Here is a 24,398-nt window from a genome sequence, read left to right on the forward strand (position 1 = left end):
TTGTGTGATTTTTAACTTTGTACACCCCAGTCCAACACCGGCATCTCCAAATCATCCCTTTGCAGTAAGTGTGAGTGAATTACATATAAGTATCGCTCCATTTGAACTGCCAAATGAAAAGCAAGAGCGCTTGCTGTTTCTGCAGTAGTAATCTGGTTTGCAAATGACAATATAAATGCCCCAAAGCGAAGGCAAAGTGAGCAGACCCTTAATGGTAAATGGGTGGCCTTTACATAATTGCCTTCAGGTTAACTTGAATAAAATCAAAAGCTCCCTGCTTGTGAGAAGATTTGTAGCTCGGGTGCTCGTTGTTGTGGTTCTGTTCACCGAGCTGGGAATTTGTGTTGCAGACATTTCGTCCCCAGTCTAGGTGACATCCTCAGTGTTTGGGAGCCTCCTGTGAAGCGCTTCTGTGATGCTTCCTCCGGCATTTATAGTGGTTTGTATCTGCCGCTTCCGGTTGTCAGTTCCAGGTCGATGTGCTTATTGAATGAATCTGTGGATGAGTGCCATGCCTCTAGGAATTCCCTGGCTGTTCTCTGTTTGGCTTGTCCTATAATAGTAGTGTTGTCCCAGTCGAACTCACGTTGCTTGTCATCTGCGTGTGTGGCTACTAAGGATAGCTGGTATTGTCGTTTTGTGGCTAGTTGGTGTTCATGGGTGCGGATCATTAGCTGTCTTCCTGTTTGTCCTATGTAGTGTTTTGTGCAGTCCTTGCATGGGATTTTGTACACTACATTGGTTTTGCTCATGCTGGGTATCGGGTCCTTCATTCTGGTGAGTTGTTGTCTGAGAGTGGTTGTTGGTTTGTGTGCTGTTATGAGTCCTAGTGGTCGTAGTAGTCTGGCTGTCAGTTCGGAAATGCTCTTGATGTATGGTAGTGTGGCTAGTCCTTTGGGTTGCGGCATGTCCTCGTTACGTTGTCTTTCCCTTAGGCATCTGTTGATGAAATTGCGGGGGTATCCGTTTTTGGCGAATACATTGTAGAGATGTTCTTCTTCCTCTTTTTGCAGTTCTGGTGTACTGCAGTGTGTTGTGGCCCTTTTGAACAGTGTCTTGATGCAACTTCTTTTGTGTGTGTTGGGGTGGTTGCTTTCGTAGTTTAGGACTTGGTCTGTGTGTGTGGCTTTCCTGTATACCTTTGTGGTGAATTCTCTGTTCGGTGTTCCCTGTACCATCACGTCTAGGAATGGGAGTTGGTTGTCCTTTTCTTCCTCTCTAGTGAATCGGATTCCTGTGAGTGTGGCGTTGATGATCCGGTGTGTGTTCTCTATTTCTGTGTTTTTAATGATTACAAAGGTGCCATCCACATATCTGACCCAGAGTTTGCGGTAAGACTGTTTGTTCTAATCTTTGCATTACCACTTCTGCTATGAGTCCAGAGATAGATGAGCCCATGGGTGTGCCGTTGATTTGTTCATATATTTGGTTGTTGAATGTGAAGTGTGTTGTGAAGTACAGGTCCAGTAGTTTGAGTATGCTGTCTTTGTTGATAGGTTCACCGTCCTGTTGTCTGTTCTGTATGTCCAGCAGGTTGGCTATTGTTTCTCTGGCTAGGGTTTTGTCGATAGCGGTGAACAGTGCCATTACATCGAATGAGACCATAGTTTCTTCCTTGTCTATGTGTATATTTCTGATGATGTCCAAGAATTCCTGTGTTGACTGTATAGAGTGTCTGATCCGCTGATCAGGTGTTTCAGTTTCTGCTGTAGTTCTTTAGCCAGTTTGTGTGATGGTGTCCCTGGTAGTGATACTATGGGTCTGAGTGGGATGTCTGGTTTGTGCACTTTAGGTAGTCCATAGAATCTGGGGGTGTTGTTGCTTTCAGGTTTCATTCTTTGTAGGTCAAACCTGGTTATCTGTCCGTTTTTTTGTAGGTTCCTCAGTGTGTTGTTTATCCTATTGGTGAGCTGTGGGGTGGGGTCAAACTCCCTCTTTTGGAGGTGTTGGTATCTGCAAGTAGTTGTTGCGCTTTTTGGATGTACTCTGCTTTGTCTAGGATGAACTACGATTCCAACACACACAAAAGAAGTTGCATCAAGACACTGTTCAAAAGGGCCACAACACACTGCAGTATACCAGAACTGCAAAAAGAGGAAGAAGAACACCTCTACAATGTATTCGCCAAAATCGGATACCCCCGCAATTTCATCAACAGCTGCCTAAGGGAAAGACAACGTAACGAGGACATGCCGCAACCCAAAGGACTAGCCACACTACCATACATCAAGAGCATTTCCGAACTGACAGCCAGACTACTGCGACCACTAGGACTCATAACAGCACACAAACCAACAGCCACTCTCAGACAACAACTCACCAGAACGAAGGACCCGATACCCAGCATGAGCAAAATGTAGTGTACAAAATCCCATGCAAGGACCGCACAAAACACTACATAGGACAAACAGGAAGACAGCTAATGATCCGTATCCATGAACACCAACTAGCCACAAAACGACACTACCAGCTATCCTTAGTAGCCACACACTCAGATGACAAGCAACATGAGTTCGACTGGGACAACACTGCTATTATAGGACAAGCCAAACAGAGAACAGCCAGGGAATTCCTAGTGGCATGGTACTCATCCACAGATTCAATCAATAAGCACATCGACCTGGACCCAATATACCGACCACTGCAGCGGACAGCTGGAACTGACAACCGGAAGCGGCAGGTACAAATCACTATTAATGCCAGAGGAAACATCACAGAAGCGCTTAACAGGAGGCTCCCAAACACTGAGGATGTCACCTAGACAGGGGACAAAACATCTGCAACTCAAATTCCCAGCTCGGCGAACAGAACCACATCAAAAGCTCCTTGTATCAAGCTGAAGGTGTTACATATCGAAGGCTACAATCTACACACTTACTTCTCACTTGTGTTCTCAACAGGATCTGTTGGTTTTGCAGGGAAAAAGTCAAAGTTTCTGCGGGAATCTCCAGCATCGGCTTTCTCACTGGAACGGGTGGTTTCTGGAAACGGAGGCACATATCCAGGAACTGCGAAGAATTATGTTTATTGAACATGCTAAAATTTAAATAGCATAACACTACTTTCACCCACAGGAGCATCCATTCGGTTTATAAATAATGCTCAGTATCTTTCATTTCACATGAGTAGCTCCAAATCTGAACCAGTCTATCTTAAGTTGGTGCCAAATAAAGAGATTCTTTCCAGAAGGTGAAGATGAATTTTTATGTAACTGTGCGCACATGTGTGAGAGAGAAAGATACACCCCCTTCCTGCACACATAGACTCTACAATTTGTCTAAAGAATAGGACAATGGAGAATCTTGAGGACACAGGGAATAAACAGGTGAATGGTATTGGACTATGAATGGCAAGGCCTGAAAGACAACAGGCTGTTGCGGTATTCTTGTGATTCCACACGGGATAAACAGAGAGATTGGCTACTGTATCCAGCACTGTCCTTCAATACAACAGGTCAGCTGTCAGAAGCAGGCACAATACTGAGTTTGGAAATTTGGAAAAGAGGCAGGGCTTAAAGGAAATTTCCATTGGAAAAAAAAATGTAAAAACTAATGGAAACCATGATCATGAGTTTGCAGGTCCTGAACTAGGACCAAATGGAGTCCTGATTTAAGAAAACCTTCTGACACAGGAAAGCAGAGGTCACTTTAACCGGTGCATAGCGGCGGGCGGGCGGGCGGGCGGCCGGGGGTTGGAAGTTGCCTGCGCCTTCTGGAAGTGGAAATTTTAGAATTTTTGGAATTTGCATAAATCACACCTGCAGAGTGGAGGCTTGAACAAAGGATTGAAGGTATGAAGAGTACAAAAGACAAATAAAAATGAACTTGCTGCGTTTTTCAGCAATTTCTCTTTTTATTTAAAAATGGGGTTGCCTCTTTTACAGTTCATCATGAAACACTGGAACTGGAGTTGTACGGGTGTTTACTGAAGTAACTGGTGACAGTAGTGCTATGATTGGACAATACAATGTATTGATGATTAAATAAAGTAGTTGCCAGGTTCTGTCATGTAAAAGAACAGCACAGAAAAAAGAAGTCATTTGGAAGTATTAAATCTGATCTTCCACTCAAAAAGAAAAGTGGGATTCTGTATTATAGTTTAATTCAGTTGGAGATGTATAGCTAATTGTTTAAACACGTCCTATGATATTCTTTGTAGATTGGCTCAGCTATCTGTTTGGCTCTGTAAAAGATTTGAGAGATGCAAGAGCTTTTGTTCATTACATAAAGGCCAGACAAACCTGCCTTGCTGTTTGAAAATTCAATATGTCAGCTTTGGCGATCTTCAAAATACATCAGACTCTGCAATTCAGTCTGTTTACTCAGGGAAATGTCAGTTTAATGGCTTGGCTTGTCATCCAAGTACTCACGGGCTCAAACTGCAATATTTGTTTATTTAACCAACATCGAAAATGGCAGTTTGACGGCTTTTAGAGATTTACAAACTTTCGAATTGGTTTTTAGAATCTATTTGAAAGATTTCTGAATTTTCAATGACTTCCATAGTGATACTACAAAGCTTGATAGTTCTGTTCATAAAGTAGACTTTGAAGGCATAGCAACGTAAAGATATTATTTAATGAACATGTAGATGATTCCCTGAGGCAGGCTGCGATCTAAGTATGATCTCACTAGTCGTGTATTAGAGACGATGCTAGAAGGCTGGAATTAGTGCAGCTCATAGCAAAGAGCACTACTGCCTTATCATTAAGTATCTGTTGTTAATAAACAATATTTAAAAGAAACGTACAAGCCTTGCCTGAGCTTGTAGGAAGCAAAGACACAAGGGAAAGGAGTGGTGGAATGAGATGGAAAGGGTAAGTGGGGAGTGAACAGGATAGAGGGGGATGAAGAGAAGGTGTGAAAGGTCAAAGGGCCTTCATTCTGATCTACAAGTGTAACCTTATTTGGAGGAATTGGGGTGGTATTTCTGGGAATGGGGGCAGGTCTTCTAACTTGGCTCCTTCAGCATCTATCCATCTCCACATCAGGGCCTTCCCTCCCTCCCAGATTAAAGTCCTGCTTGCCAGGACACTGGTAGAATTATTCAGCATGAGAATTATTCAGGATGTCTGCTTGCCATCTCCAATGGGAAAACTCCAACTTTCTGCGGTTCTAGGAATATGGATGCATGGTTTTTAGATCATCAGGAAAGAGAAAGGAAATAAATACTTAGTCCAAAGTGACCACCAGATAATCAAGAGAGACCATGTCTCTGGGCAACACACTCTGGACAACACATAAATATGAAACTACAAGGGCAAGTATTTTCACAATTCCATTTAGCTCCTTACAAGTGCTGACAAAGAAAGCCAGAGTAATGTGTAGGCAGGAGTTAGTTCTTTTTGACCATAGACCATTTTGCGATGCGAGGTGTTGTTGGTGCTATAGCTCACTTGGGCACTACAAGTTGCTATGGCAACAATCACTTCTCCACGCATCTTGTAGCTTGGAGCTCTGGGTAGCGATGGCAGTGGCTCAAACGTTAGCCGTTCTGAGGTTCCGCAGATGTCGACTGCAGTGCTGTCACACTGACTCCTGCTTTTGGAAGCCAAAGTGCTACACGCAGATCTCTGAGGCCTGTGCGCCGAGTAAAAGATGACAGGCTACATCAGTAATGAACACACCTTGTGTGGCCATCAGGTTCAGGAACAGGACAGAAAACTGGAGCTTTTAGCTCAGAGTGGGCACTGCCAACTGCAACACAAGACCTTCTCCTTGGTGTAGGACATGAATAAAAAAAAAATCTACACATGATGGGGAAAAATTGGAATTGTTATACCCGTAACATGGTGACATTTTCAAATAAGAGTCCTTCTGAATTGGCACACAATTTAAATACCTATTTCAAATTCACTCCCTTAAATATACAAAATAAAATCTTAAGTTGCACATTATTTGTTTCTGAAAAGCTCCATGGTTGATCTGCTTCTTAAATGTGTGATTAAGACTATGTTTACTATCTTTAAGCCATGAGAATTGGAAAACACAAGCAAGCCACAATTATCTGTAAGCTACAATCGCAGCTTATGACTTTAAAGATTGTTACCTACCCACAGAGCACAGTCGTCCATCTGGCTCATCAGGACAGTCACACACAAAGTCTGTTGCCCTGGCAAAGCAAAGATGTGTGCATCCTCCATTATTCACACCACATGAGTTGGTACCTAAAACAAATTCAATCATTTAAAGTTGAGATTCACTTCTAACAGTCATGCCCTTCCCGCAGCATCCACTAGGGGGTGTAAAGGGGAGATGCACCACTATCTAGAGAACTAATGGAAATGAATGATCCGGTTTTGGCTGTTATACTGTATGGTTTTTACACGGAGTTCAGGTGGGGAGGGAGAAGCAATGATGAATTTGATGGAAATCATGCTTAAGTGATCATCTTTGGAATGTACTGACGTTTTACAATGCACATTAAATCAATGGTTTCATACCTAAAAGCAAAAGAATGACAGCAGCCATTAACATGACATCTATTATATATCTAGCTTTAGATCAGAAATCTGATCAAATCAAACCTGTCACAGTTACAAGTGTGGGGCCTAAATTGCAGCCAAAATCAATAAGGCTATGATGCTCAATATTATCAATAGTCCAAAAGGTACACTAATATCAGAAGGGGGCAGATGCATAGTTAAAATGGATACCTCCAAACGCTGCTGGCCAAATTCTTTTGCTCTACCATTAGCTTTGTGAATATGTAATCCTGCTCACTGGCTCAACATTGCCAAGTACTGACTAATGTGAAGTTCCTGTATTGGAATGGTGGATATGGACTAAACCCACCATTGTAATTCAGGTCTTCAACATCTTTTATCTAACTGGCCCCTTCTTTAAAAAAATTATAAGTAATAATCAGTAATTAATTATTGCTAATCAACATTCCGGTGCTGTAAAATAACTAATCGTGTTATTCAGATATTAAATGCTACCAAAGGTTTTTTTTTAAAAATAGCTAAACGTTGAAAGTTTTTCCTGAGCATTTCCTTCTGTCTTGTTGTCCAGACTTTCTTCCCTTCCTTATATTTCATTTCCTGTACCAAATTCTTTCTTGGAATTTAGTTACTCTGATCAGCACTTCCTGCTGTTTCTTTTTGCTGTTAATTTCCCACTCCTTCAGTCTGAGTAATCAAGGTTAGTGTCCCAGGCCTTCAATCTTGATTATCGCATTGTTGTGAGCTCTGTTCCCTCAGGTCCTAGACGCTCACTAAGTGGCCTGGTTCAAAAACAATTAGTACCCAAATCATTTTCAGTCCAAACCTTCACTTTCTATACCTGTTTGTCTTTGTGGGGAGACCACGATGATGTCCATCAGTCCCTCCACATTAGCGAGGATGGTTTCCTTGTTCCGACCTGTATATTTGTCCACACGCTGGACTGATTTGGTTTGCCAGTCTGTCCAGTAAATCCAGCGATCGTGCTAATTTGTGAAAACAATTATTTTAGATTTTACATACAGCCATGCATGTAATTTAAAGTTGTCCAAATGTTTTTATTTTAAATACAATTTACATTTATATTGGGAAATGCATCCTATCTGGCAAAAAAAAAACTCCTTACAAACATCGGTAAATATGAAGCCAGTTAAGTTATTGAGCATCATTCATGTCTGGAGATCTGCTTCGACAGACCTGCCTCATTTCTGCTGTTGCACATGTACAACTGATACCCCATGCACTCTTAACTGAAGGCCTTTTGGAAATCCAAATACACCACATCTACTAGTTTTCCTTTATCCACCCTGCTTGTTATATCCTCAATGAACTCTAAACCTGTCAAACATAATTTCCTTTCACAAAACCAAGTTAACTCTGTCTGATTATAGAGTCATATCATTACTCAGCATGGAAACAGGCGTCAAAGAAAAGAGTACTACATATAATTCTGGTCGCTTTCTACCACAAGGATGTTGTAAAACTTGAGAGGGTGCAGAAAAGATTTACAAGGATATTTCCAGGGTTGCAGGGTTTGAACTATCGGGAGAGTCTGAATAGTCTGAGCTTTTTTTCCATAGAGCTTCAGAGGATGAGGGGTGACCTTACAGCAGTTTAAAAAGTCATGAGGGGTATAGATAAGGTGAATAGTCAGGATCTTTTTCATACGGTGGGCAAGTCCAAAACTAGAGGGCATAGGTTTAAGAGAGGGGATAGACTTAAAAGGGACCTGAGGAGTAACTTTTTCACACAGAGGATGGTGCGTGTATGGAACAAGTTACCAGAGGAAGTAGCGGAGGTAGGTACAATTACAACATTCAAAAGGCATCTGGATGGGTTTATGAATGGGAACGGTTTAAAGGGAAATGCACCAAATGCTGGCAAATGGGACTAGATCAGATTGGAATATTTGGTGCAAACGAGTTGGAGTGAATTATGATTTTCTAAATACCCTTTAATAGCATTTTCCCAAAGATGACAAATGTTAGACCAACTGGCCTCTGATTTTGGAATCTAGGTGACATCAGGAGCAAGTGTTATACCTAAAATTTGAAACTTTAATTCACCGCGTAAGAATTGCTGTAATTAGCTATTCTCAGTTTCTCCACAGGATGACAATGTTACATTTAAAGTCACCATAAAGTTACAGAGCCCACTCTGTGGTGAGAAAAGGTTCACGTATTCTATTTTAGTTTGCTCCAGAGATAGAACAGTAATCTCTGGTAAAATCTGTTCAAATAAACACAGCTAAAATTATGACATACTTCTTCTGAAAGCATGTATTACAAAGAAGAAAAATATTTTCTTAATTTAGAAAATGTCACAGGAATTTTATGGGTTTTCTTGGTTGTCTTCCAAAGGTAATGGAATCTCATGAGACATTACGACCATTTTTCAACTGGACTTCCACTGAAGGATCCTGGGAGATCAGGGGATCCTCTTGGAAATTCTCCTCCCACACGATTTACTTGGACTAACCAGGAGGGATTGAAATGTGCATGCCTACAAGGACCAAGTCAGCGCTGTGGCCCAGGAGGAGACATAGAACTTCATAGGAAAAATCCACGTTTCATATTCATTCAACAATAATCATGTGTGCCTAAGACACCTACAATAATGACAGTAAGTGCCAACCACTTCCAGAAAGGTCAACAAGCTAATAACAATGAGATCAATGAGCTCAAAACTATAAATATCATCAGTATGTAACAGTCCAAGTCAATGGTTCAATATTTCACTTTGTCTGATATCACCAGTAAAGGGTTAGACTACACATGTATCTTGATGTAAATTGCAGGCATCTATATTGTCTTGGTTGAGTTCAGACACTCTCCCCAACTGTCCTCACATATTTAATTAGAATCACTGAATTCCGACAGTGTGGAAGCAGGCCATTCAGCCCATCAAGTCCACATTGGCCCTTTAAACAGCATTCCACCTGGACCAACCCCTGTATGTCTCATGGTTAATCCACCTAGACAGGGCACATTAGCATGGCCAATCCATCTAACTTACACATCTTTGGACTGTGGAAGGAAACTGGAGCACCTGGAGGAAACCCATGCTGACACTGGGAGAATGTCTGTGCATTGTTTGCACAGACACCCAAGACTGGAATCAAACCCAGATCCTTGTGCTGTGAGGCAGCAGTGCTAACCACTGAGCCACCGTGCTGTCCCAATCCTTATCTGCACCCTCTTAATTTGTTGAAAATGTGCCCGACTGCGGCTCTGGTATGAGCTTCAATTGGCGCAGGCCTCCCTGGCCCCATATCATTGTGATAAGGGCATGGAGTGAATGACACTCCCCTCCCCCACAAAACAACACTGATATAGAAGAATTAAATCCAGTCCCCATCCTTCCAGTTCTCCTTCATATTACTATAAATTCCTACTCATTATGTGTTTGCATTTCCTACACTTTTGACCTTGTCTTGAATCTTGTACATATCTTAAATACAGAGATTATCCAGCATTCGGTTATCCGAATATCAGATTATCTGGCAAGATCGCAAGGTCCGATACTTGGCTAAACTACGTTATCCAGCATTTGATTAACCGAATGAAACACTCCCTGCCCATGTTCCATGGCTAATCAAGGTTCCTCTGTAATTGCTAATAGGGCATTCCTTACCTGAGTTAGGGCAAAAGGATGTATAACTTGACCAACCAGAACTTGGCGCAGCTTTCCATTCAAATCACAACTCTCTATTCGATCTAAGTGAGCATCCACCCAGTAAATCCTGTCAGGAAAGATTTGGTTTCATAATAATTAATCATTCAGATTGCTTAATTGTGCATATACTTATGTCTGACATCAGAGAGGGAGAGAAGAAAGATGGTGAAGAGGAGAGAGAAAGAGAGGTAACAGCACATCAGCGAGGAGTGTGCTGACACAAGAGGTGACAGCACAGAGACAAAACAGTGGAGACAATGGAGTGGAGATGCGGGAGAGGAGGGAGCAATCAGGAAAGTACATGCAGAGAGTGGGAGGAGAGGAGCGTACAAAGAGAGAGATGAGGGAGTGGAGAGCAAGGATAGAGCAGAAAGAGAGGACTGTTCATTATCGTGAACTTGGCATCAGTAAGAAAGCTGAAAATGTGTTGCTGGAAAAGCGCAGCAGGTCAGGCAGCATCCAAAGAGCAGGAGAGTCGACATTTCGGGCATGAGCCCTTCTTCAGGAATGAGGAGGGTGTGCCAAGCAGGCTAAGATAAAAGGTAGGGGGGAGGGACTTGGGGGAGGGGCATTGGAAATGCGATAGGTGGAAGGAAGTTAAGGTGAGGGTTGATAGGCTGGAGTGGGGTGGGGGCGGAGAGGTCAGGAAGAAGATTGCAGGTTAGGAAGGTGGTGCTGAGTTTGAGGGTTGGGACTGAGACAAGGTGGGGGAGGGGAAATGAGGAAACTGGAGAAATCAGCTTTCATCCCTTGTGGTTGGAGGGTTCCTAAGTGGAAGATGAGGCGCTCTTCCTCCAGCCGTCCTGTTGCTATGGTCTGGCGATGGAGGAGTCCAAGGACCTGCATGTCCTTTGTGGAGTGGGAAGGGGAGTTGAAGTGTTGAGCCACGGGGTGGTTGGGTTGGTTGGTCCAGGTGTCCCAGAGGTGTTCTCTGAAACATTCCGCAAGTAGGCGGCCTGTCTCCCTAATATAGAGGAGGCCCCATTGGGTGCAGCGGATGCAGTAGATGATGTGTGTGGAGGTGCAGGTGAATTTGTGGCGGATATGGAAGGATCTTTTGGGGCCTTGGAGGGAAGTAAGGGGGGGAAGTGTAGGCGCAAGTTTTGCATTTCTTGCGGTTGCAGGGGAAGGTGCCAGGAGTGGAGGTTGGGTTGGTGGGGGGTGTGGACCTGACGAGGGAGTCACGGAGGGAGTGGTCTTTTCGGAACGCTGATAGGGGAGGGGAGGGAAATATATCCTTGGTGGTGGGGTCCGTTTGGAGGTGGCGGAAATGACGAAGGATGATACGATGTATATGGAGGTTAGTGGGGTGGTAGGTGAGGACCTGTCCTGGTGGCGATTCGAGGGGCGGGGCTCAAGGGCAGATGAGCGGGAAGTGGAGGAGATGCGGTGGAAGGCATCGTCGATCACGTCTGGGGGGAAATTGCGGTCTTTGAAGAAGGAGGCCATCTGGGTTGTACGGTATTGGAACTGGTCCTCCTGGGAGCAGATGCAGCGGAGACGAAGGAATTGGGAATATGGGATGACGTTTTTACAGGGGGGAGGGTGGGTGGAGGTGTAGTCTAGGTAGCTGTGGGAGTCGGTCGGTTTATAGTATATGTAAATGTTTATAGTATAGTACATTTCCAACGCCCCTCCCCCAAGTCCCTCCTCCCTACCTTTTATCTTAGCCTGCTTGGCACACTCCCCTCATTCCTGAAGGGCTCATGCCCGAAACGTCGACTCTCCTGCTCCTTGGATGCTGCCTGACCTGCTGCGCTTTTCCAGCAACACATTTTCAGCTCTGATCTCCAGCATCTGCAGTCCTCACTTTCTCCCATCAGTGAGAAAGTACCACCCAACTGCTTCACAGCAGTTTGTAACATGAATATCATTCAGTAAGCAATTTAGCACAATGAGGAATTATTTTCCATCTAATAATAGTGTGAAACAAATCACAGTCAAAGACAATCAGAGTTGTCAGTTTCTGCAACACTGACAGTTCTGGTTAATCTTAAGATGTTAGTAAAGGAGATCCCTGGCACACAGCATAAGACTTTCCTTCCGAATCGATGTTGATTAATTACATTTCTCATCCCTCACTTGCCTTATATACTGATTATCTAATGGCTATTTTTCATATTTTTTGCTCTTTCTCAGCTCACCTTCTTGAGTCATAATCCAAGGTCAGCCCATTTGGCCAACCCAAATCTGTATTAATGAGGACTTTCCGATCTGTGCCATCCAACTGCGCACGCTCAATTTTGGCAAGATTTCCCCAGTCTGTCCAGAACAGATACCTATCAGAATACAACAAACATGTCCACATTTTTACATTTAACTTTTTCATTTCATGGCTAAAATGTTTGATCTGAAGAAGTATGTTAACTCATGAAACATCACTTTCTCAATGTCCTAGCATTTCAGATCAACAATGGGGTGATACACACTGTGTAGATTACCTCGAATTGGTGTGTGTGTTACTGTTATTAGCCATATTCTTATTAAATTTTATTGTTAACCTGGGTCATGGAATGAAGGTTGATTTTTCATCTTGGTTCTGAGTTCTACTGTAATATGTCTAATACAGAGGCCGAGGAAGAAGGGCAACTTCTGTGGAAAAGGTAGGACATGTTTAACTGTGAAATGTCTTCCATCAAATACAGATTTTCTTACTTTTAAATTTACTTTGGAAAGACTGAAGGATGAAGAGAAATCTTCTGAACCTCTGATATGTATGTTTATTTTTTACTTAAAACAAAATGTGTACTTAGCCCAATTTCCTCTCAGATAAACTTTGCTATAATGCAAATTTATTTGAATGCTTTTGCATGAATTTCTAAATGCCTGGTAACAACAATCTTGGAAGTTTTAAAATTCTTTCATGGGATAGAGCATTGTCAAAGGCAGCATTTGTTGACTATCTCCAATTGCCCTTTGAACTGAGAAGCTTGCTAGATCAATGCAGAAGGCATTTAGGAGTCAACTGCATTACTCCGGGTCATATGTAGGCAAGATGTCACATTTCCTTCCCTGACATGTATGATTGAACTGTAGTGATTGTAACAAGGTCAGCCAGGTGGACCTCATAGAATATGAGTTCCCCGATTGGGGCTGCAATCTGGTCCAATCAGAGAGCCCTGGCTGACAGATATAAACTGGAGTGTCAGAGGTTCTGTTCACTCTGACAGCGGAGGGAGCTGGGTCGGTGGTAAGGGCTCTTCATGTGTAAATAAAAGGTGATTTGATTATGTAATGCTGGCCTCTGTAGAGCTATTTTATGAACCGACTGGGATTTTACAATAACCAATGATAATTGCCAAAACTCAGACTAATCTTCAGTCCCCTGATTGTTTCAACTAAATTCAAATGACACAGCTGCTCGTGGTGGCATTTGAACCCATGCCAAAGTATGAACCTGCACTTCTGGCTCTGAAACTGTTACTGGCTCATCTTTAGTTCGCAGAATGGCTGTAGGCACATATGAGAAATCAACATACTCAGTGGAAAAATACACTACACAGACACTTCTAGAATTGATGTGTTCTTTACCTAATTTTTATGGTGTTGAACTTTATTGCACTTAAAAGTAGTCGAAGAGTGTGGTGCTGGAAAAGCATAGTCGGTCAGGCAGCTTCCGACAATCAGGAAAGTCGGCGTTTCAGGCATAAGCCCTTCATTGGGAATTCCTGAAGGGCTTATGTCCAAAATAGCGACTTTCCTGCTCCTCGGATGCTGCCTGACCTGCTGTGCTTTTCCAGCAACACACTCTTCGACTCTGATCTCCAGCATCTGCAGTCCTCACTTTCTCCTACTTTTCAGAAGTAGGTAGATGTTGATTTGTTATATTTATGTGGAAAGTGACATACACAAAATATGAACTTTATATAAAATTTTGTGAATCTGACTTGATTCTAGCTCCGCAAAAAAAAAAATTACTCACCCTTTCCTAGGGAATACAGCAATTGCCCTTGGTTCATCCAGGCTGTTGTTGATTAATACTTTCCGGCAGCTTCCATCAAGCCAGGACACTTCAATGGTGTTCCTGCCAGTGTCTGTCCAGTACAGGTTCCTTGCTACCCAGTCAATGGCCAAACCATCAGTCGTTTTTAAACCCTGGCCAATGACTGTCATCATGCCACTGCCATTTAGATTGGCACTTCTGATGAGACAAAACGTCAAGTTTTACTTTACAAAGATGAGAAACTGCGAGAAGGCAAAGGGACTTGGGTGTCTGGATACATAAATCAGTAAAGGCTGGTACACAGGAAGGATAACGTAACAGGCGTAGAAATTGTTGGCAAAACTGGGCAGGTCTGGCAGCATTTTGAAGAGAAAGAAAAGTTAACATTTTGGATTCGGTGATCCTTCTTCAGAATGCCATTTGACAAAAACCGTTATTTCTTTGAATTAAAATCCTCAGTTTCTCTGGTCTGGCACCTTTAATGTTCTTGTCAGCACAGTCATCAGACGGTGGTCAGAAGCCAAAGCCTCAAATCATTTTTCTTTTCTTAATCCAGAGGAAACTAGGTCAAACATTAACCCTCTGCTCAGATAGCTGAGTAGGAATTAAACCCAAGACTACGGTGATCTATGCACCTCACGCGTTCATTGGATAAAATCCTTGAACATCATCAGGAATGAAATAAAAATCTCAGCCCATTAAACAAAAAGTAGCACAACTCTCCGATGCAATATTTTTTTCTTTTGTGGATGGTGAACCATCAGTTATTGTAGTATACTAGCTGAGAGACCCTTTTAGATAGAGTGGCAAAATATCCTCATCATTATTTCAACAGTTTATAATCCAACATCAACTCCTGACTAACCGAATAAGATTCCAAATTGATTGTGAACAGTTACTATGTAACCAGGTGCCATAGATGTGTAAGGAAGCTGGCTCAGCTTCCAGTGATTTCTCTTTTAGGAAGCAGCTTCTCACCTTCACTGGGTAATTTCTTAGCAGACGGTAGAATTCAGTGAATTAGAAATGGTGTCAGAGAAGAACAGGTAGGAAAGGATTAGGGATGGACTGTGTGAACACGTGGTAAGGGTGAGAATTGGAGACAAAGTCAATTATTAGGAGCATGAACGGGCAATTCAGTCCATAGAGGCTACCCCATCATTCAATACAATCGAAGTTGATTGAACACTTCAACGCCTTTTATCACCCCATTGCAATATATGCCAGCAGTAATCAAACATCTATCAATCTGATGGAGGTCCCTGGACCGAAAGCATTAACCCTTCCTTGATGAATCACACAACTGAGGTTAAAAACACCACTAGTCTGGAATTTTCAAACAAAAGCCCTTAACACTGAGGTGACCTGTTTCCTAACTGATCTGAACTAACTGCTTTCTCCAGGAGAAACTGTTTTGATCTTTGACCCCAGTCAGGTTTTCTGAGAACTGCCCGAAAGCTTTCCAATCTCTGGGTTTTCCTAAAATAAAATTAATCTTTTATTCTTTTCAATCAAGAAAGCAAGTTAATGCCTTTCAATAAGAAAACGAAAGAACTGCAGATGCTGTAAATCAGAAAACAATCATAGAAATTGCCCTCAAAGGGTCACCCTACCTTTTTTTTAAAACTCATTCATGGGATGAGGGCATCGCTGGGTAATGCGTATTTATTGCCCATCCCAGAGGGCAGTTAAGAGTTAACCCCATCACTGTGGCTCTGGTGTCACATGTAGATCAGAATGGCAGTTTCCTTCCCGAAAGGAGATTAGTGAATCAAATGGATGATCCAACAATTGGCAATGGAGTCCTGGTTATCACAGGCTCTTGGTTCCAGATTTTTATTGAATTCAAATTCCACCTTCTGCCATAGCAGGATTTGAATCTGGGTCCTCAGAATATTTCCCAGGTCTCTGGGTTAAGGGTCCAGCGATAATACCACTAGGCCATTGCCTCCTGAAACATTAACTCTGATTTCTCTCCACAGATGCTGCTAGACATCCTGAGCTTTTCCAGCAATTTCTGGTTTTGTTTTGACTTCCAGCATCTGCAGTTCTTTTGGTATTTTATTATAAATCTATCAATATCCACCTTAAACATACTGAAAGATTGAAGTTCCACAGCCGTGTGTGCAACAGAATTCCAACAGTTCACTACCTTCTGAGTAAGATCATTTGTCCTCATCTCAAATTTAAGGTGCACCACCTCCCTTTCTTTTTCAATTATGCTCCCTGATTTTAAATCAGGAGAAACATCCTAGAGGGATAGACAGGTTGTACGCAGTTTTAGATTAGATTAGATTACTTACAGTGTGGAAACAGGCCCTTCGGCCCAAAAAGTCCACACCGACCCTCCGAAGATCAACCCACCCAGACCCATTTCCCTACATTTACCCCTTCACCTAACACTACGGGCAATTTAGCACGGCCACTTCACCTAACCTGCACATCTTTGGACTGTGGTAGGAAACCGGAGCACCCGGAGGAAACCCACGCAGACATGGGGAGAACATGCAAACTCCACACAGTCAGTCGCCTGAGGCGGGAATTGAACCAAGGTCTCTGGCGCTGTGAGGCAGCAGTGCTAACCACTGTGCCACTGTGTTTCAACAAGATCATCTGTTATTGATTTTTCTAGTTCAAGGCTAAAGCAAGAAACATTAGTCATTCATTATTCACACATTTAAAACAACATTGAATTGCAGTTCACTAGCAATGTTGCATCGTTACCTGATCACATCCAGGAAGACATCCGTATAATAAACCTTCATCTCCACACTGTCATAATCCAGGGAAATAACATTGTGCAACTCAGGAACTGGAACATGCACGTCTGTATAATCAGTTGTGTCCAAAGAAATTCTGCGAATACTGCCACGACTAGAGAAGAGCAGATACGTCTCGGGAGCATTGTCACAGGTTCTCCCATCATTTTTCATCTGGATTCCTGTTGGGCACGCACACGTGATACCACCAGGGCGTGGGAGACAGAGATGGCTGCAGCCTCCATTCCTGACACTACACTTGTTAAATCCTGCCCAAAGACAAAGCAAAACTTCTCTCAATGTGAGATCTGCTTAACTGAATCCTGGGATAGATATCATCCACTAGGTATTATCACTCCTGAGGACCCCTGGAGTGTTAATGGAAATTTGTAGCAGAACTGGATCATTTGAGATTGTTGACTGAAACGAGTTAAAAGATAAGTTGACAGTAGAAACAAAAATAGGATTCTGAAAGAAGGAGATGCTTAAAATGAATATCCAACATTTAAAATGAAAGGAAAGGAAATTGAGTTGCCACAACTAGAATTAGCTACGATACAGTTAGAAATGAGAAAAAAAAGACTTAGAGAAATGAAAGGACTTGACTTAGAGAGGAAGAAAAATTTTAAAAGCTTGAGGAGAAGAAAGAAGAGGAGAGGAATGGAATGGGAAATAGAGATTAGAAAACTTCAACGGTAAGAAAAATACAGAGATTAATGGAAAAGGAAATGGAATTTTCAGAAAAGCTTGAACTCCAAAAATATAAGAAATTCATACAAAACAAAACTTAAGAGTACAGAAAGATGCTGCACAACATCGTGACTTGGAATTAATTTACCATTTCTTCACAATCACTGGGTCAAGATTCTTGATCTACTGCAGGTGCTGGAGATTAGAGTCCAGATTAGAGTGGTGCTGGAAAAGCACAGCAGGCCAGGCAGCATCCGAGGAGCAGGAAAAATCGACGTTTCAGGCAGAAGGTGTTCATCAGGAATGAGGCTGGGAGCTTTGAGGGTGGAGAGATAAATGGGAGAGGGGTAGGGCTGGGGAGAAGGTAGCTGAGAGTGCAATAGGTGGATGGAGGTGGGGGTGAAGGTTGAATATGCCTTCCGATGCATCTCATCCATGTCCCTCAATGCCCTCAAACCCCACCCCTCCAACCGCAATAAGGACAGAACACCCCCCCCAACCCCTGGTCCTCACCTTCCACCCCACCAACCTCCGCATAAATCACATCATCCACTGACATTTCTGCCACCTCCAAATGGACCCCACCACCGGGGATATATTTCCCTTCCCACCCCTTTCCGCTTTCCACAAAGACCATTCCCTCCTGGTCAGGGCCACACCCCCCAACAACCCACCCTCCCTTACTGGCACCCTCCCCTGCCACCGCAGGAATTGCAAAACCTGCGCCCATATCTCCCCGCTCACCTCCAGCTAAGGCCCCAAAGGAGCCTTCCACATCCATCAAGGTTTCACCTGCACTTCCACATGTCACGTACTGTATCCCTTGCACCTGATGCGGTCTCCTTTACATTGGGGAGACTGGACACCTTCTAGCACAGTGCTTTAGAGAACATCTCCGGGACACTCGCACCAAACAACCCCACTGCCCGTGGCCGAACATTTCAACTCCCCCTCCCACTCTGCCGAGGACATGCAGGTCCTGGGCCTCCTCTGCCGCCAATCCCTCACCACCCGAAGCCTGCAGGATGAACGCCTCATCTTCCGCCTCGGGACCCTTCAATCCCAGGGCATCAATGTGGATTTCACCAGTTTCCTCATTTCTCCTTACCCCAGTTCCAACCTTCCAGCTCAGTACCATCCTCATGACCAGTCCCACCTGTTAATCTTCCTTCCCACCTCTCTGCTCCACCCTCCTCTCCGACCTCTCACTTTTACCCCCACCTCCATCCACCTATCGCACTCTCGGCTACTTTCTCCCCAGCCCCACCCCTTCCCATTCAACTCCCACCCCCGAGGCTCCCAACTTCATTCCTGATGAAGGGCCTTTGCCCGAAAAGTTGATTTTCCTGCTCCTCGGATGCTGCCTGACCTGCTGTGCTTTTCCAGCACCACTCTAATCTTGACAAGATTCTTGATCTGTCTCCTTAACAGCACTGTGGAGCTGCAGCTATGCCACACGGACTGCAGCAATTCAACAATGTGTCTCGTTATCATCTTCTCAAAGGTATTAAGGCTTGAGCAACAATTGCTGGCCTCACCATGGTGCCCCAATCCCATGGCAAATATTAAAAACTTCCATTCCCGCTCAGAAAGGAAATATTTTGCTCTCATTTGCACACTGTACTTTGGTTTGATATAAAGGAAAACATGCCAATTATGAAAGCAGAATGTAGAGAGTTGGTTGAAAGTTAATTGCAGTACAGGCCGAGGAATCGAGAGTCGTTGCTTTGAGGTGCTGTCAGGATTGTGTGACAAGTTTATAGCATGAGAAGTTTATAAAGAACTGATTCCATAATAAACGTGGAAATAGAAATGTGTAATGGAAAAGGATGATATGAAAAAGCAATAGAATGTGATAACAGTTAATACATTTTATGGTCATCAAGGTTTTATGGATATAGGTTCAGAGAAGAGCCTTCCACGCACACAGTAGAAATCAACTAGCAAGAAATATGAAACATAATCAACATTCATAATCAACATTAACACTGCTAAAGAACAGACACAAGGTTGAAGTTTTCTATTTTTCTTGACTTTGTATTGAGTTTAGCAATGTTTAAGTTCTATTCTATCAAGCAATGAAATAGAACATGGAATGGAACATACCGACAACGGAATGGAACATACCGATAACGGAATGGAACATACCGACAACGGAATGGAACATACCGACAACGGAATGGAACATACCGACAGGTCGAGCTCGGTCAATAGCTTGAATGTCCATGAGCCCAGGCAAGTTGCCTCGCACTGTAATGATGTCATTGCCTGTGTTCTTGTCTGCTCGCTGGATGCTTCGTGTTTGCCAGTCTGTCCAGTAAATGTGAGAATCGAGCAGAGTCAGACCATAAGGGTGCTGAACTGGTGTAACCAGGGTACGGCGGTTCACACCATTCAGGTCTGCTGCCTCAATACGCTGGGCAAAAAAAGACATTGTAGTGAACTACAATAGGATTCGTCTTCGGACAAGTGCAACAGTGCTAATCAAAGCAAATCACAAAAAAAAATGATTGAACACAATTTTAAGTGGAAGTCAATGTCAAATGAGGATTAAAACTATTGAGACCAACACAGTGTTCTTGTAGAAATAAGATATTCTTTGATCACAACCAGGCTTTGAAAATATCATCTTGGAAGACAAAAAAATTCCTGATGACAACAAACATGCTTTGGGGAAACAATGAAAATAGCAATGGCTGTCATTTCATGCTATAGATTTTATTTCAATTGTTTGCTGCACTGATTCTGCCTCAGAACCAGTGTATGTACCTCAGTGTGCGCATCTGCCCACAGGAGACGGGAGCCCTCTTTGTCAATCACTAAACCATTCGGCCATCCCAGGTTACTGTTAATAAGAACCACTCTGTCTGATCCATCCATTGCAGCACGCTCCAGTTTGGCATGTTCGCCCCAGTCTGTCCAGTACATGAACCTAACAATGTACAATAGAAAGGTCTCAAGTTAATCTGGATCTTTACTGTCGAACATTAAATAACATTAATGGGACAATTGTTGAAGAATTTATCTACTGGTTAGCAGTAACACTTGACAATTAATAGGAAATGGTGGGATGCATATTCTTAAAATAACCAGATTTACAACCATTTTATTATTAGCAATCAAGTGCAATTAGCCATTGTTGCAATGTATTAAAATAGCAGAGGAAAACGTTAAGAAGAAATTGGATTTGTATAACATCTTTCTCATCCACATGACATATCAAATGTTTAGTTGAAAGTGAGGACTGCAGATGCTGGAGATTAGAGTCAAGAGTGTGGTGCTGGAAAAGCACAGCAGGTTAGGCAGCATCCAAGAAGCAGGAAAATCAACATTTTGGGCAAAAGCCCTTAATCAGGAATGAGGCTGGGAGCCTCGGGAGTGGAGAGATAAATGGGAAGTGGGTGAGGCTGGGGGAAGGTAGCTGAGAGTGCGATAGGTGGATTGAGGTGGGGGGTAATGGTGATAGGTTGAGGGGAGGCTGGAGCGGTTAGGTGGGAAGGAAGATGGTCAGCTAGGACAGGTCATGAGGGCAGTGCTGAGCTGGAAGACTGGAACTGGGATAAGGTGGGGGGAGGGGAAATGAGTCGGTGTACAGGAGGCATGGTGGGAGGAGATGTAATCAGAAGGCAGGGTGGGAGGACGTGTAATACAGCTACTTAGTTTACACCTCCTCCCACCCGGCCTCCTGGACTACAGATCCTCCCACCCTGCCTCCCGTAAAAATGCTATCCCTTAATCCCAATTCCTTTGCATCCATCGTATCTGCTCCCAGGAGGACCCGTTCCACCACAGAACACACCAGATGGCCTCCTTCGTTAAAGACCGCAAATTCGCTTCCCACGTGGATGATGATGCCCTCCACGCATCTCATCCACATCCCGCACCTCCGCCCTTGAACCCCATTCCTCCAATTGCAACAAGAACAGAACACCCCCCTGGTCCTCACCTTTCACCCCATCAACCTCTGTATACATCGCATCATCCTCTGCCATTTCCGCCACCTCCAAATGGACCCTACCTTCCCTCCCCACACCTATCCACTTTCCATAAAGCCCGTTCCCTCTGCGACTGCCTCATTAGGTACACGCCCCCGAACAACCCACCCTCCCCTCCCAGCATCTTCCCTGCCACCACAGGAATTGCAAAACCTGTGCCCACACCTCCCTCTTCACCTCTGTCCAAGGCCCCCAAAGGAGCCTTCCACATCCATCAACATTTTACCTGCACTTCCACATGTCATTTACTGTATCCGTTGCTCCCAATGTGGTCTCCCCTACATTGGGGAGACAGGGCGCCTACTTGCAGAGCGCATCAGAGAACATCTCCACGACACCCGCACCAATCAACCCAAACATTCCATGACAGAACACTTCAACTCCCCTTCCCACTCTGCCAAGGACATGTAGGTCCTGGGCTTCCTCCATTGTCATTCCCGAACCACCCGACGCATGGAGGAAGAACGCCTCATCTTTCACCTCAGGACCCCCCAACCTCATGGCATCAATGTGAATTTCACCAGTTTCCTCATTTCCCCTTCTACCTTATCCCAGTACCAACCTTCCAGCTCAGCACTGCCCTCATAACCTGTCCTACCTGTCCATTTTCCTTCCCATCTATCCGCTCCACCCTCCCCTCCGACCTATTACCTTCTACCCCATCTCCATCCAACTATTGCACTCTCAGTTACCTTCCCCCCCCCGCCCCAAACTCTTCCCATTTATCTCTCCACCCCCGAGGCTCCCAGCCTCATTCCTGATGAAGGGCTTTTGCCTGAAACATCGATTTTCCTGGTCCTTGGAGGCTGCCCGACCTGTTATGCTTTTCCAGCACCACTCTTGACTCATATCAAAGTATTTCACAGCCAATTAATTCATTCTGTTTCTTGACTTGTGGGTATTGTTATTATCCTTAGTTCAGCAGTAACACTCTTGGCTCGGAATCGAAGGGTGGAGTTTTGAGCATAAGGCCTTGATACCCACATGCAATACCTCCACAATACTGCACAGTCGGGGGTGCTGTTTTCCAGAAGAGACATCACCTCAAGTAGACGGAAAAGTTTCCTTTGTAGTATTCAAAATAAAACAAAAAGGTGCTCTCCTGGTGTCCTGGCCATTCTTTATCTTTCAGTCAATAACAATAAAACCAAGTATTTGATTTTTCTTTCATCATTTGTTGGCAGGACTTTGCTGTGTGCTTATTGGATGCAATGTCTCCCCCCTTACAGCTATACTACCCTTCGTTGGGGTTGTAAAACATGTTTGAGCATCCTCAGTCCGTCAAAAATGCAACTCAATGTCATTTCTTTCTTGAGGTGAATGTGGCCCCTATTTGCATACAGGAACATCTCACACAGCACATGAGATGACTGAACAGTTAATCTGTTTTTTCTGGTGGTAGTTGTGGGAATAATATTTGCCAAGACAGCGGAAGAACTCTGTGCTGTAAGTGATTCAAAATAATTCCTTCGTCCTGTTCCAACCCACCTGAATAAACAGCCAGGGCTGCCATTATAAGCCTGAAGAAGAGAGTGAAGCCTGGGCAATGAAGCTCCCCCTCATTACAACACTGCAGTGCTGGCAGACGATGTGCTTGACATTGCATTACAGCTTGCACCTTCTGCCCAAGAGGCAAGTGCACTCGCAACTAAGGCAAACCGACTCCTTAGTCGAGCAACATATTTAAAGAAATGCATTTACAGGACTTCAAATACTCCTCAGCACTCTTCAACATTAAGACTGTGACCCAACACAGAATATATAGTGCAATCAACAGAAAACCATTTGCCACTTAGTTATTGCATTTTCACACATTGCTTTATTTTTAGGAATAAATTATTTATTTTACATTTATTTTATATACATAAGACCACAATTTAAAAATAATGAGTTTATTATTCAACGACATAGCCCATTGGCAGGTAATTATGAGTTGCCTACTCACCCTTTATCATGATGAAGAGCAATGGCTCTCGGACTGTCCAAGTTCTGCCAGATCAGAACCTTCCTCATTGTTCCGTCCAAATTAGCAACTTCAATGCGGTTTGTCCCTGTATCTGTCCAATATATTTTACGGCCTGTGATATCCACTGCCAATCCATCGGTAGTCATTAACCCTGTGAAGAGAAAACACCGATGACACAATATACTGTTCCTATTCTGGAATTACACTCATCGTACACTCGCTTCCAATCGTAAATTTATTCTGAGTTAGGAAAAACAAGCTTCTATGCTTTGCTTCCAACAGAGATGAGAATTAATCTGGTACTATATAGGTGAGCTCCTGGCTCAAAGGTTTATTAAAACTGAAGAATGGCAGAGGAGGACTTGTTCACCAGGTCATATACATTATATCAAAACACAATTAACTTCTTATAGTCTATTATTAATGACAAAAAAACTTGGGACCCAATAAACCACGCATTTGGTGCAGCTACCAAAGAGATTTGGGAAGGTCTTTGATGGAGCCAACAGCAGTCTCACCAACCAGCTGCAGAACCCAAACTGCTTCTTTTCAGAAGTTACCTGGCAAAGTATGTGCCAATCAGGGATAGGGCAGAGCAGCAAAAGACCCACTCCCAGATGAAGGACCCAGAGTAGGATCCTGCACTACCCTTGAGAGCTTCCAGCATCTGACTAGCAGATTCGCAGTGCTCAGCAGTACCATTGGGACGGTAGTGGCTGCTGCCAGTACTATATCTTAGGACCATCGATAGACTCAGATGAATGGCAGTAGCGGGAGGGGAGGGAGGATTTTGAGGTTAGTGCCTCACAGGAGTAGGTCAGAGTTGGGTCAGCAGCAAAGGGAGGGTAACAGCTCTCAGTAGACAATACTACCACCAATTACCACCCCCTTATGTGTGCTGCTAGTTGAATTGGCAATGGGACAGAAA

At 43.6% G+C, this 24,398-nt stretch overlaps 1 protein-coding gene across 5 annotated transcripts in view; it reads right to left on the reverse strand.

Annotated features, from left to right (window-relative positions):
- Nucleotides 1–24,398, reverse strand: part of lrp4 (low density lipoprotein receptor-related protein 4) — a 402,640-nt gene that overhangs the window by 36,594 nt on the left and 341,648 nt on the right. For 4 of the 5 annotated variants that reach the window (XM_043705467.2, XM_043705466.2, XM_043705465.2 and 1 more), the window contains exons 25-34: nt 23,450–23,621; nt 20,279–20,441; nt 19,700–19,925; nt 16,785–17,088; nt 14,040–14,258; nt 12,262–12,396; nt 10,076–10,184; nt 7,284–7,428; nt 6,053–6,166; nt 2,879–3,008 (exon numbers count right to left, since the gene is read on the reverse strand). In XM_043705467.2, coding sequence (XP_043561402.2) covers nt 2,879–3,008; nt 6,053–6,166; nt 7,284–7,428; nt 10,076–10,184; nt 12,262–12,396; nt 14,040–14,258; nt 16,785–17,088; nt 19,700–19,925; nt 20,279–20,441; nt 23,450–23,621 — 1,717 coding nt within the window. The remainder of the gene's footprint in view (nt 1–2,878; nt 3,009–6,052; nt 6,167–7,283; nt 7,429–10,075; nt 10,185–12,261; nt 12,397–14,039; nt 14,259–16,784; nt 17,089–19,699; nt 19,926–20,278; nt 20,442–23,449; nt 23,622–24,398) is intronic. The other variant, XM_043705468.2, reaches the window with a different exon arrangement.

The sequence above is a fragment of the Chiloscyllium plagiosum genome, unplaced genomic scaffold (assembly GCF_037043375.1).
Source record: "Chiloscyllium plagiosum isolate Xiang-an unplaced genomic scaffold, Cpla_swu_hap1 HiC_scaffold_18, whole genome shotgun sequence".
Taxonomy (NCBI): Eukaryota; Metazoa; Chordata; class Chondrichthyes; order Orectolobiformes; family Hemiscylliidae; genus Chiloscyllium; species Chiloscyllium plagiosum.